Raw genomic sequence first — 14,141 nt, forward strand, 5'->3', positions numbered from 1 at the left:
AACTGTAAATGTACAGGCATACCAAATGACCTTTTGATATTCTACTACGGGTAAAGCTAAGCGGGTACCGCTAGTTAGTAATAAAAACAATAAAAAAATAATTGTGACAAATATTCAAAGAGAAAAAATTGAACAATTTTTTAACCATCACTATTTATTTCTGTCACAGGCAGTACAATATACAAAGTTTGAAATTTTACAAAAGACATGTTTGATATGAAACATGAAACAATGTGGCAAAAACATAGCCTTAAACTCTGAAAGACTGCAATGGCCAATCAACATATTGTATATAAATTATACTTTTCTGCATTTACATTACCAACTACTCACAACAGTTTCCTTTTGATAAACAACTGTATAAATGTCTAAGATATAAACGTTTCTAGCCTATCATGTATATATATATATCTTTGCTTTATTGTGATAGGAAGTAATGATATTTCTGCATGTTTTGGATTTGTTTAGCGTTAAGTTTCTTCTGAATTACAAGAGCTGTAGCAGTAATGTTGATGCTGTAGTTGTTCATAATGTATAATGTTTTATGAAAAATGCATTTTAAATGCGCAATTATATGCGTTAGAAAGTAATTTTTGAGTTCAGCATTTTTCTACCACAAAAATATGAAACAAGGTTTTCCTTAACAAATGGGGTCGTTTCCGAAATTTTAAAAGTATTTTTTTTTGAAAGAACATGCTTAAAAACATAGGATCTGACCATTTTTCAAATAATTTGTTTAAGTATAATATTTTTAAAAAAATTACTTAAATCAGTTTATGCTTCTGTCGTGTGACATCACAAATGATGAAATGTCATTCTGTGTTGCCATTAACAGAGCAAAATATTTAATTCGCATCTTTACTCACGTGTATTGGCAACGATATGGTTGATAGCAAGCGTAGAGCGCAATATTTAATTCGCTTCTTGATTATAACGTGGAGCTGTGGTAGAAAGATGCACCAAATTGCATCATTTGCGACGTCATAAATACCATGCCTTGTTTTCAAAATCTATTAAAAAATAACTGTTGGGAAAATGAAAGTTTTTTAAGTGCAGGACAGTTGAAAAATCTGATGCAATATAAATGGTAAAAGAGTTAATATAAAAACAATCAAAATAAAAGTGGTTAGAAACTGCCGTAACGTTTTTTGCCTATGCTTTTTTTTATATTGAGTGTTTTGCCACTTAAAATATTTTTAATCTGAGGTAATCTCCACAAGTGAATAATACATACAAAGAAATTATTTAGGAAAAGGAGTATTGAGAATGAAAGAACTTCTCTAAACATATGAGTTCTTATCTGTTATAAGTTGATTTTTAAATTCTTAATTTATTAAAGTACTTTTTTAGAATCATTTTATTAAATTTGTTAAATGTGCCTATTTTTCAATTTGTCTAAAACATGAAAAAAGCACATTCACAAATTTTATTATCTAACAATGAGTCAAGCTTTTAGAATGTTAAGTAAAATTTTGCTTTCAAAGTTCCCCAAAATATTAAAAAACATAAATGGGTTTTTACGCATTAATGTGTATTTTTATGCTACATTTTGACAGCTTGAAAGGAAAGCAATTCATTGAGTGGCCTGATTCAAAATGATTGTTTCTTATTCCAGGCAAAATTTTTAATGCTTTTCGGTTTTCATTTTAGTTAGCGTTCTAGTTATTTTCAAATTGATTTCGTTAATAGTTCTTTAGAATTGTGGATTTCTTAGAGTTTAGTCACGGGCTGTATAAAATTTGTTTTGTACTTAAGATTTAATTGTTTATCTAAGTTGGTTACCTATGTTTTACTCTTATGATCTATTTTTGCGAATAGTATTTACTCTGTATCGCGATTTTGATCATATTAAGAATTGGTTCAGAGTATTTTTACTAAATGACAAGGATTTAACACATGAAAACATTCATTACATTTTGTTGCCCCAATAATTTTTCGTCACCAAAACTTGCATTTGAAAGCAAAATAAAAGCATGCGCAGTTGGTCTTTTAAATTGTTGGACTAGATTTGATATTTTAATGTTAGTATCAATTCTGGTTATGTTTTCTTTTAAATATAATCCTTTCTGTATTATTTCTGCAATCCAGCTAACTTTTTTTGTGTCGTGAAATGCTTCAGCCTTGAACTTTATCAAAAATATATCTTTCATCCTAGAAGAAGAATAAATCCAAAGCTGTCAACTCTGAATGTAAAAAGTCTTACTTTGAAGCAATTCCTGCCACAGATAATTTGACTTCTTAGCTCTATTTGTTTCGTGTCTCTATCAAAATTCATGCATATGTTACCAGAAATGTTTTAAATGCAATACATTCTATAAAAAGGTGTTCTGAATACGCATGACGTGATCTTCGTTCCTTCTCAGAACAATCTTCCATTTTTATTCTTTTAATTACCTCTTATAACATTTCTGATTTACACATGCTGAGATGAGGAGTTGCCTCATCATTGTTTTTTTAAACAATTTAAAATATAGAGATTTAGTCAAAGGGGGAGACAGAAAATCCCCAAACCCTATTTCTTTCTTTTTTTCATGAAAGCTATTCTAAAATAGCATTTTTAGAACTTCTGCTTCCAGGGTAATATTTCAAAACCCTAATCTCATTGAAGGTTGTCTAAAATTATGCTTTTTAGAGCTTCAGTTTTGAAAAATTACTGGATAAAAATCCCAGAACCCCCTACTTTCCCCATAATACTACTTGAGATGGTCTACAAAACATGTCTTACTAATCTTGAAAAATTCTTTGGAAGACTCTGCCTCTAAACCTCTCCTCCTCCTAACATCATCAAAGATCAGCTAAGAATTGCCTTTTTGAAACTTCAATTTTTAAAGGTTTCTGGTAGGGAGTTTCAATCAAACTCCATTCCTTCCCCTAACGTCATAGAAGATGGCCTACAATCTCGTTTTCATGCCTTCAATTCTGAAATATTACTGACACAGAGTCCCTCAAGGGAGGGGCAGTCACCTCCATTGTTCCTCCCTTGAAAAGAAAATATATGCTGCTTAGTTTTCTGGACTACCTTTCAAACTCACTTTCTAACATTTAAGTTTCTTCCGGGAAGAATATGATAATTCTAGGGAAAAACTATATTCTTCACCGTGCTAACAAAAGTCACCAAGTTCAGAAAAAATATTTGATGAATCACTGCAGTGAATAAGACTTGAAAGTTTGTTGTTTCTTGATTATGCAATTTAAAAGTTGCATGAATAAACTTACTGTAATAGTTAGGGTGTCTGTAAAATTATTTTTGCTATTTTTCACTGCAATTTAAAACATTAAATTTACAATATCTCAGGACTGGAGTTTTATGCATATTTTTCAATCAGAGTTGACAGCTGCTTGGTCTAATTTCATTGTCAAATTCATTCAATACTTTCAAAAACAGCCAATTTAGGATATGTGGTTATAGTAATAAATAAAAAACAAAATAATTGCTATAACACAGCATAGAGTGCAAGTAATTACATGTGCTTAGGTTAATCAATCTTATGAAGATGCAATTTTCAACATGTAACACAATAACATATGTTATAGAGATATATATAATTAACACCTTCACAATGTCAACAATGCTTGAACATAAACTGGGGTGTTCATAAAAATATTTGTGTTCAATCACTGCTTCAAGTAGTTATGAGTTTTCCAATAAAATTCTCCTGAGTTTCATTATTTTTTGGTTGACTTTTTTTTTTAGATAATGAAGCACCGTTTATACGTTTTTAAAGGGACTGTATGAAAAAAGTGTACAAATGAAAAAAACGTATATAAAAGGTATAGTTCAATGTGTATTCAGACTCTGCAGGGACCAATTTTGAAAACGTATAACTGTTAAAAAACGTATAAAAGAGAAACGTATAAACAGTGCTTCACTTATTTTCAAGCAAATCTACAAATGGAACCATGTTGTTGCGTTCACATACTACACAATGTATGCTTATTCATAAGTACATTGTACAGTGAAATCCCGTTGCAACGAATACCAATATAATGAAAGATCCATTTCAATGAATTAAATTTTTAGTCCCATTTCAATTTCCATTACATCAAAATTCTCATAACAACGAACATAATTTTCTGCATCTTGAAGTTTTTTATGACGGGATTTCACCGTATTTATTTAAAAATCAAAGCATCTGACAGCTGTGCTTGTATGAACCTAAAACGTTTTAACACATTTTGGTTTTGCCATTGCTTTGTAAAATTTTATTTATTGGTGGGTAATTTATTTTTTGCTGGCTTTTAATTGATTTTTGTGGAATGTTTTTTTATTTAAATATCTATTCTTTTCAGGGTAGGGCTTTTTTTTCTTTTTGACTTGTATTTGAATTTTATGAACACCCTTAGTATATAACCTTCATCATTTATAATGCTGATAACATTCAACACATAACAATAATTCTTTGTTCAACATCAAATTTATTCCATTACTTTTGATTTTATGCAAATAAAATAGGCAAGATATATATTTAACATTTAGCTGTAAATATCAATATGCTCATTGAGATTTCGAAATTTCCTCGGTTCCTTGTAAATAAGTGAAATTTAAATGCTCTCTGCAAAAAGTTTCATTTTAACCATCAGTTTTCTGAATTAATTACAAAATTAAATAGTTATGTAACATGAATCTTCATCCCCCCCCCCCCCCCCCGTGAACTAAAGCAGTAGACATACTATTTATTTTAAGGATATGAAATTAGTGTTTTCAAATAAATCAACTTGATTAAAATTTTCTATGCAATTTAGATCTCAGAATGTTTGAACTAAGATATATTTTCAAACTTTTTTCCTCTTTCCAAGTACATTTTCTTGTATGTTTTTTGATCTTAAATATAAATTTGAAATCTTAGCCTGACATGTATTACAGAATTGTAATACTCAGTATTAATTTTAACTTCGGGCTTTAAGTTTAGCTAGAGCTGTTAAAACATGAATCTAGTTTTGAGCTTCATTTTTGTTGGAACTGAAGTTCAAATCACGCTGCGAAATATAGTCCATATAAATGTCTTAGAAAGAATTCTTACGCATTTGATGTATTTGGCATCAAAGTTTAAAAAGGTATTCCTACTTAGTCATTTTCTAATTTTCTTACTTTCTTCCGGGAACCGAGGTTAAAAAAATAGAAGCTATTTTGTTTGAACTTCTAACATACTCCAGCAAAACAGCTGAAACGCCACAGATGAACACTGAAGGGAAGCCTTCATTGACAAGAGATTATTTTCCTCCACATTCAACATCTTTGAGATAGATACACAGACACAGTGGAATAAGATTGTCACTTGTTATCCGTCTCTTTTCTTCAATGGATGCCACATTGCGATTGGCCGCCTCGGAGCAGATATCATTTGATTCCAGTGAGAAAGTTGCTTGCCCGAGCAATGAGGCCCCACAAATATGTGGCCTACTGCTGGTGTTTTACCCTCCGACTGGTACTCTGCCAGCGTGAGACGAAGTTGTATATTCTGTTAAAAAGAAGAAAGTATTTTGTTCATTGCTATTTCACATTTTTAAAAATTCTTCCTAATAGCATACTAAAACAAATACAAATGTGACGACCAGAAACAGGCTATGGGCTGATCCTAGTTATTTTATTAGTCCCAAATGACGTTTAAGAGCCCTCTTAAAGCTATCTACCCTCATGCTCTTTACAGCCTCTTCTGGTAAGCTTCTCCAAGTACTCACAACCCTACTAAAGTAGTATTTTTTTCCAAATTTTCCAGGTTAGCCTGAGATATGAATAGCTTAAAACAATTACCCCTCGTTTATTCTGCTTTCTGTGCAAAAGTTTAACCCATGAACATCTATAACATGGATATTCCTAATAACATGGGGGGATATTAGGAAAAAATTTTATTTTAGCACAGAGCCGTGTCCAAGGGGAGGATTTTAGGGGTTAAACCCCTCCCATTGGAGAAAAAATAAAAAAATAAATGAAGAATTATGCATATTTGACTTAGATTTAGCTTTAATGTTCAAATTTGTGTACAGAACTTTTTTTTAAAAAGCATTCTCTTTGAAGTTGCCTGGTAACTTACGACACTGTCTTCTCTTAATCAACTAAAATCATATTTTGGAAAAACAGAGATGGAGGAACTGTTGAATGGGCAGTCAATACTTTGTTTAATATTGCTTCTCATAAGGGGTTTTGATCTGGGCGTTTTACAAAGAGCGATAACTGTTGCCGCTCTGTAGATTCATAGTAATTGCGTTTGTTAATGTAATTTACATCTGCATCAAAACTCTTCCTATTTAATTTGCTAAGCATTATCTTACAATATTAAAACCTGAAAACATATGTTATAAAAGACTTTGTGAAATTTTCTCAGTACTTGTTGCAATATATTGCACTGTAAACAGATAATAGGTTTGAATCTAAACAAGCAGTAAAATGGATAAATACTGAGGTTTTCTTGCCCAACCAGAAATTTCCTTCTGGGAGGTGGGGTTCATAACGATCCTTACATGTACAATACAACCTCATTTATCCGGACTAGACAGGACCAAAGGCAATCCTAATAAACGAAAATCCTGATAATAATCAATAATATTCTTAAATATGCAGACTTATCTTTTATTGCACCAAAAAACAATGCTTTCTAACAAAACTACATCATACCATTTTTTCTCAATTACTTCATCAGTTATAATTCAGCTGCAATAGTATTGGGCTGACATCCAAAGTATATCATATTGTTTGCTAAATTAGTACTAGACTTTTTTGTACGTCCTTTGCAGGAGTAGTATACTTAATTGAAATGAAACCGAGTATTTGGCGCATTTAAACTTCTGTTCTTGAAATCATAATTTTAAATGATTATTAACGTAAATATATTTTTTCTACAAATTCGATCCGGATAAACAGGCGCTGGCTAAACGAAGTTCTGCTGTGTGTAAAATACATTAATAGAATAGGTAGTATATTACTTAAAACCTAATCTTCTGTGAATTTGAACCATCCCCCCTCCCCTCCAAACTGCTAAGCCCCTCATTATGACCTTAAACAGTGAAGAATTATTTGCACACTGAAGTGTGTTTTCCTGACAATGCAACTAAGAATGAAAATAATTGAAGCCAAAAGCAGGCCCGTCATTTGGGAGATCAGGGGGGTCAATTGCTGCCCCTCTCCCTGGATTTTACAAACACAGGGATGTGCCGTCCTAAACTCGCTTTTAGAGCAATCTTGGGAGCAGGAAAATGGTGAGTTTAGAGAAGTAAAACGGTGAATTTGGAGCAGCTTGCAGCAGCGAAAAGTTAAATTTTGCATCAATTTGTAGCAACTATGTATATTTCGCGCACAGAAACATGTTTGACATGATAAAATGATAAAAAAGGAGATTAAGGATGCAAAAACCGTAACTCCAACACTCCAACTACTAATTGAAGCTCTCTTAATTACATTTATTTATTTGTTTATTTTAATTTTATTTTATATTTATTTATTTTCTTTTTTGTCTAATATTTTTCACAAAAAACAAGCCATGTCCTGCTCTACTTTTTTCTTACACTGATTTAAATTTAGTTCACATATTTACTTTGTTTAATACATCACTGCTTTTGTTCACATTTACGTTCTGGTGTTTGATATCTATTTTTAATTTTTGTTTGCTTTTATGTAGTTTATATATATATGTAAAAGACACAAGATATATATACATAAAACTCAAAAACATATTCAAAAAGGCTAAAAAAAAAAGGAAAAAAGAATAGTTAAATTTAAAAACTTTACCTCAACAAATTACAAGCGAGTTTTAAAAAGCTATTTATTAATCTTTTTTTTTTTTTCTTTGGTACCTGTAAGTTATTTACTAACATTTGACCTTATACACATATTCATATATGTTACATACTGAGCTACTTGATTAACAAATCTGAAGATCAAGCAAAGGAAACCATTAAAACCTTTAATTTTTAACTATTTGATATTTAATCACAAAATTAATAATGAAATTACAATGAAAAAAATGCTTTTGAGAAATGATGTCATAAGAAAAGGAATTTAAAATACATGTGAAAAAATAAAAATTTTGAGGCAAGCTCAGAATATGGAAAGTGCTTAAGTCTCAGAAACTTTAAATGTCTGCATTTTCATCGCCAGAGCATTAGAATTCCCCGATTTTTGCTATCTTATGTGTCTCCAACCAGAATTAGGGATCAATTTTCTGTCCTAAAATCTTAAGAAACCCAAGATTAAAAACTGGTGAACAATATTAATTTTTACACATGGCATTTGCTTAGACCAATTCGGATGCAACGAGATTTGACATTTTTGAGTGGGCGTGGCAAGAAGACGAACTTACAAGTCCTCTTCTTCTGAAAACAAAAGATAAGAATGGTTGAAAATAATGGTCAATGCAAAATTTTTCAACTCAAAGGAAACGATCACATAATAAATTAAAACGATTGAATTTTTCAAAAGCGGATGCAATCGGATTTTGAAATACGCAAAAAATTGGAGCTATACAAAAAAAATCGTAAAAACAAGCTCCGAATGCCTAAACTTGATGATAATCTGAAAAAAACTGCCAAATATGCTGAAGGAACTGCAACATTAAATGCAAAATCGCACTTTTGGCGCAAGTTTGTCCGATTTTGGAGCAGAAAAGTTCATTTAGCAGTCTTTTGGAGCAGTTTGTCGCAACTGGCACATCCCTGCAAACATGATGAATTTAAGCATTTTTGTACATATTTTGTTGTTTTTTCAGATAAAATGTATCGATCAAACGCTTTGCCCCTCCCCTTCAAAACAAAATATTTTAAAGTGACAGGCCTGCGAAAACCCCTCCCTTTATGAAATCCTGGACACGGGCCTGTTTTAGCACGCTAGAGGAACTTTGGAACAGCTTACCAGAAGAGGTGGTAATGAGCAAGGGAGTAGATAGTGTTAAGAGGGCCATTGACCTTCACTGGGGATTTTAAATTGACTAGGACCAGCCTAGCTGGGCCCAGAGCCTGTTGCTGGTCGTCATTTTTGTATTTGTATAATTTTGATAAATTTTAACAACTGAATCATGTCCCCTCTTACTCTCCTTTGCTCCAGGCTGTACATTTAATTCTTTCAAGCCTATATCAGGAAGCTTTCCTAAATCTGAAAGTTCCCTTACAGCCTAGTAGCCCTTCGTTGAACGCTTTCGAATAAAACAATATCTTTCTTGAAATAAGAAGACCAAAACTGAACATTATACTCAAAATAAGGTCTTACCAAAAACTTCCGTGTAGAGGCCGAAGGACCTTCTTAGATTTGTTTGAAATAGATTACCTGAGTATTATATTGGTTTGCTATTTCCTCTCCGATACTTCAGTAATTTACAATATATTGGTGAACCGTGAACATTGTTACCAGGAAGCATTTAACTTTAATTGCTTTTCGTAAGAAAGTTGAAGTAGAAGCGAATTACGAAGCAAAACTTAATAGCCATCATCGCCAAAACTGACCTAAAAACCTAGGAAACGTATCTTAAACTGATGGCTGACGCCTCATCTAGTTTTTTTTTTTTTTTTTTTTTTTTTGGAGCCTCAGAAAAGACGCTGCTTGAATAGTCGTTAATCGCCCAGAGTTTTCAAGAAATGACAAAGCTTGGCGACTATTTCGCGATACCTTGCCAGAGTTTGAAGAAGCATTTGACGATACCTCTTCAAAAATATATATCTACTTTAAAAAAATTAATACCTGAAGTGCTGCAGCTGGTACTGAAAATATCATCGCTTCATTGAACACTGGATTTCTGTCTCCTTTTTTAATGGAAGTCTTTTTCTTGCTAATCTTCTTCCCTTTTTGTAAAAGGTAGATTTTCACGAAAGGATCTGCAAAGAAAAAATAGTAAAATGGATGTAAGCATCCGCAGTGGCGTAACTACGTACCGCAAGACCCTGCGACGCGGGGGGGGAGGGGGGGGGTCAGGAGGGGCTCGAAAAATTTTAAGCTTTGTTTTCAATCAATTTTATAACATTTTCCATAAATCTAACTTAGCTTATATTTTTTCTGGGACCCCTAGAGCCCCTGAACATGTTGACCAAGGGCCCCCAATTAAGGTATCGGAGCCTCTACGACTAACAACTTTCGGGGCACTCTTCTAGCCAAACATTAGTTTTTGCCATTTGCTAAAACAATTTTAGCCATTTGTGGACTTCAAATAACAAAGCGTGAAAACCAAACCTGGGTTCGGTGCAAAAAGTATCATATATTGCCCTCTTTAGACCACCTGGACCTCGAGTCCTATAAAACTACCGAAGATCATCTTGAATTGCGTTTTGGGAATTTCAATATCAAAAATTTCCGGAAGTTTCATCTTCGACCCCCTTTTCCTTACATAACATTCTAAAAACGCATTTGTGGACCACTTTCGAACTTGCCCAAGACCAGAATTTTTCGAAATCGGAAGTTCCAAAGAGGCAGTTTAAGGATAGCTTTACAATCGCAATTTTAAACTTTCATTTTTTAAACATTTTTAAAAAAGGTCCCCAAAACTTGCCTTCGTTTTTAATATCATCAAAATTCGCTTAAAATTGCAGTTTTTTGGAATTTCCATTTCGAAAATTCTGGGGCAGAGTTCCCAATTTAATTCCTTCTTGTAACGTCATCAACAGTGGTCTACAATTGCGTTTTTAAGAGTTCCATTTCGAAAAATCTTCGATATCGAGAGATTTTCGGAAAAGTCTCTGTATCTTCCCCCAAAGGGGACTCACAATCACATCACTTGTGAAAACTTCGGAATTACTGGTAAGGCCCCCGAACCTCATACTTCTAACACATCACTGAAGAAATTTAAAATCACTATTTTATAAATTCGAAAAACTCCGGGGCAGAGTTCTGAAACACTCATTCTTTAACCTAACGTCATCAAAGGTGGCCTATTGCATTTTTAGAAGTTCAATTTCAAAAAATTTCTGGGGATAACCTCCGAAAACCGTTGTTTTAAAATCATCGAAGGTCTTTTAAAATTGCGTTTCTCGAAATTCAATACCAAAATATTGCAGGAAGAGAGTCACTGATCCCTTTCCATTGCGTTACGAAAAAATGGCTTACAATTGCGTTTTTTAAAACTTCACTTTCAAAAACTTTACGACGAAGGACCCTGAGCCTTCCTTATTCCAACACTTTTTTTTTTGGGGGGGGGGCTTGCTTTTTGGGGGAGTATTCGTGATATTTATGGGGATACGCCCTTGCTCTTAGAGGCGTGGGCACCCCTGATGTAGATTGATATGATTTTTAGTAGGGGGCCCAAAATCAGATTTTGCGGGGGAACCGAAAATTTGAAGTTAAGCTACTCAAGCACAATTTAGTCAATATGTTCACTTAAATCTGCAATTTCAATTGAAAATTTGTAGCTTCTTATATTATTTTTAACTTACCAGCAGATTCTTTGCCATCTCCCCACATTAGGTTTCTAGCTTTTACAACCACCACGGTCAGCCTTTCAGCAGTAGGCAAGTAACTTAAAGAAAATAGTAATTCGCCACAACCGATGGTTTTCTGGGGAAGAAAAAGTACATATTTTTACTTGCATTGATTAGCAGCATTATTAGTCGAACATAACTAAATTATATTTGATCAACACAAACAAGAGTTTTTAAACGCCCGAAGATAAAATACAAACATTATTGTCTTGTTTAATTTTAAAAGCAGAGGAATTCAAATTTGTATAATTATTTACTCCTCCTAAAAATAGATTATAATCATTGCATTAATTGAATGAAAACAGTTTTTTCCGTAATCATTTGTTTGCTTGAGGAACACAAACACCTCTTTTAATTGAAAATAGTGAATTACATTTGTCATGGTTGTCCTGATTAAATTGCATTTAATTAGGACAATGTTAATTAGGGCAACGGAGTGTTCTTAATCTTAGGAAAATACTATTTCTTTCCTCTTTCAATGTGATTCGGGCATAGTTGTTTTTTCGTGAAGACGTTATTTTGCAGGAAAATTGATATTATGATCAGGACTTCGAACCGGAACAGAACCAAAAACCGGAAAAATAAAGTTATTTTGGTCAGAACGAAAACCAGAAAGAAATTTCAGTCCGGATATATCTTCAGTCAATTTATTACTGTAACAAATGTATCAATAAAGTAAGACAAAACAACGTTAGAAGAAGCACAAATTTGTAAATTACAGCAGACACGTGTTTCGGCGTTACAAGGAACGCCTTTTTCAATGCAAAAAATAATGAGCTTATGGATGAAAAGACATCCGACAAAGGATCAATGTTTTCTAATTTATCTTCAATCATTTAGTTATCATTACTACATGTTGATTGCTACATTTATGACAGAATTATGTTTTTAGTACAAATAAGAATATGATTAAAATAGGATTGCTCATTCGGAGCTGAAACGAAAACCGTTTATGTGTCGCGGAACAGAAACCGGAACTGAACCGATATATATATATTTTTTCATTTGAACTGATAAAAAAAAATATGGTTCGAAGCCCTGATTATGGCATCCATTTACCTTCTGTCTGGCTTTCACTGGAAAAGTTCCCGCCGTCAAGTCTGACCCGTCCACTGTCATGGAAAAGGACTTCGTTCATTTTCTACAAGGGTAGGCAGGAAGATTTTTGGCGCCATTTTGCCACTCATCGGCTCGCCTTTGTGCAGTCGTACGGGTTTTTCTAACCTTGGGCTTCCCTTGGAAAAATGAGACTCGTCTCGTTGCTATAGCAGTAGACAGGCGCAGACATTTCGGCGGTGGCTTTTCTTGTGATGGTCGGACAGTAGTTAAATGTAAGAATTTTAAGCAATGATCACACACACACTTTTATCATTTGACAGTTTAGAATTTGAAAGTTCTACTGTAAAAAGAAAAGAGAGAGATGAAGAAGACGACCAATTGTCCCAAAAGTTACCTTTTGGTTATCGACTAGAGGAAGCCAGGCTCGATAAGGCTGTTGAAGATCAATCTCTGAAATTTTAATTTCGACTTGACCCAAGATGTTGTTGCTGTACTTATCGCAAGTGTAAGTAACGCACTTCAAAGTTCGTTCTCCTAACGTACTTCTTGGAGCAGTAAACGTAAATCTCTCACTATATACAGGATCTTTATTACCACGGTTCAGCTGTAATAAAAAATGAAGCTATTAGTGAGGCAATATTTGCATGACCGAATACTGATAACAGGCGAAAAATGATTGTACGAGGGTTAGTCAGAAAATTTGTTGCACTGCTCAAAAAAAAAAAAAAAAAGATTGAAATTTTACAATAACTTTATTGTCATCCTAAAGCTTCATTCAAAATCTACTTTTTAACGCAACTACCTCCGTTATTTAAGCATTTGTAGAGGCGTGGTCCAAGTTTTTTGGTGCCTTTTGCAAAGAAATTCCGTCCAATGTCCGATAACCATTGTTGGGTTGCAGCTATCATTTTGTCATCCGAATGGTATCGTCGCTTCGAAAGTTCTTGTTTCATGGGACCAAAAAACACGGAAGTCAGGAGGTGAAAGGTTTAGGCTGCTCCCACACTTCCCACGTAAACTTGATCTTCTCTCGCACTCAGCGTCCTCAATATCTGCACGTCCATTCCCAAACATGTTGCACCATTTCACCATAACTTGACATAATAATGCATTTTCACCATACACTTCATGCCACTGCCCATAAATTTGAACGCAGTTGCTTTTTTTTGCTTACAAAATCGAATCACTGCACGCATTTCCAATTTGGACGCTACTTTCAGCTGTCGAGATATGTTTGCGACTGATTATCAGAAAAACTAAACCCTCCTTGGGGAAGCTGCTACGTCACACGATAAAGGTATATGTCTGAAGTGTTGAAACAGAGTTTCATCAAAATTGTCTCAGACGAAACATATTTACGAAGTAGTGCAACTAACTTTCTGACTGACCTACGTATATACGTACTTCTGATAAATAAATGAAAAAAGAATTGACGCTGAAGACCGCCTCAAAATCAAGACATATGATTGAAATACTAGGGTCTGGTGGGGGAAAGTGGTCAATGGGGTAAAGTGGTCACACGTCGAATAACTGGCTATAGCTTGGAAATAAATGTTCGAATGAATGTGAAAATTTTATTTTAGAGTAGAGCGGTTAGAAACTACATTTTGAATACAAAATTTCACAACTGGCCAATTTTTATTTGAAGAAAAATAATATTTTGGGTGAATATGAAGCATTTTAAAATCTAA

The 14,141-nt window shown here is 33.5% G+C and overlaps 1 protein-coding gene across 1 annotated transcript in view; it reads right to left on the minus strand.

The window, feature by feature from the left end:
- Positions 1 to 4,704: 4,704 nt before the first annotated feature.
- LOC129226856 (synaptotagmin-12-like) overlaps positions 4,705 to 14,141 on the minus strand; it is a 53,295-nt gene continuing 43,858 nt past the window's right edge. Inside the window, exons 5-8 of the mRNA XM_054861488.1 lie at positions 12,845 to 13,054; positions 11,347 to 11,467; positions 9,665 to 9,798; positions 4,705 to 5,459 (exon numbers count right to left, since the gene is read on the minus strand). Coding sequence (XP_054717463.1) covers positions 5,280 to 5,459; positions 9,665 to 9,798; positions 11,347 to 11,467; positions 12,845 to 13,054 — 645 coding nt within the window. The 3' untranslated portion in view covers positions 4,705 to 5,279. The remainder of the gene's footprint in view (positions 5,460 to 9,664; positions 9,799 to 11,346; positions 11,468 to 12,844; positions 13,055 to 14,141) is intronic.

The sequence above is a fragment of the Uloborus diversus genome, chromosome 1 (genome assembly GCF_026930045.1).
Source record: "Uloborus diversus isolate 005 chromosome 1, Udiv.v.3.1, whole genome shotgun sequence".
Taxonomy (NCBI): domain Eukaryota; kingdom Metazoa; phylum Arthropoda; class Arachnida; order Araneae; family Uloboridae; genus Uloborus; species Uloborus diversus.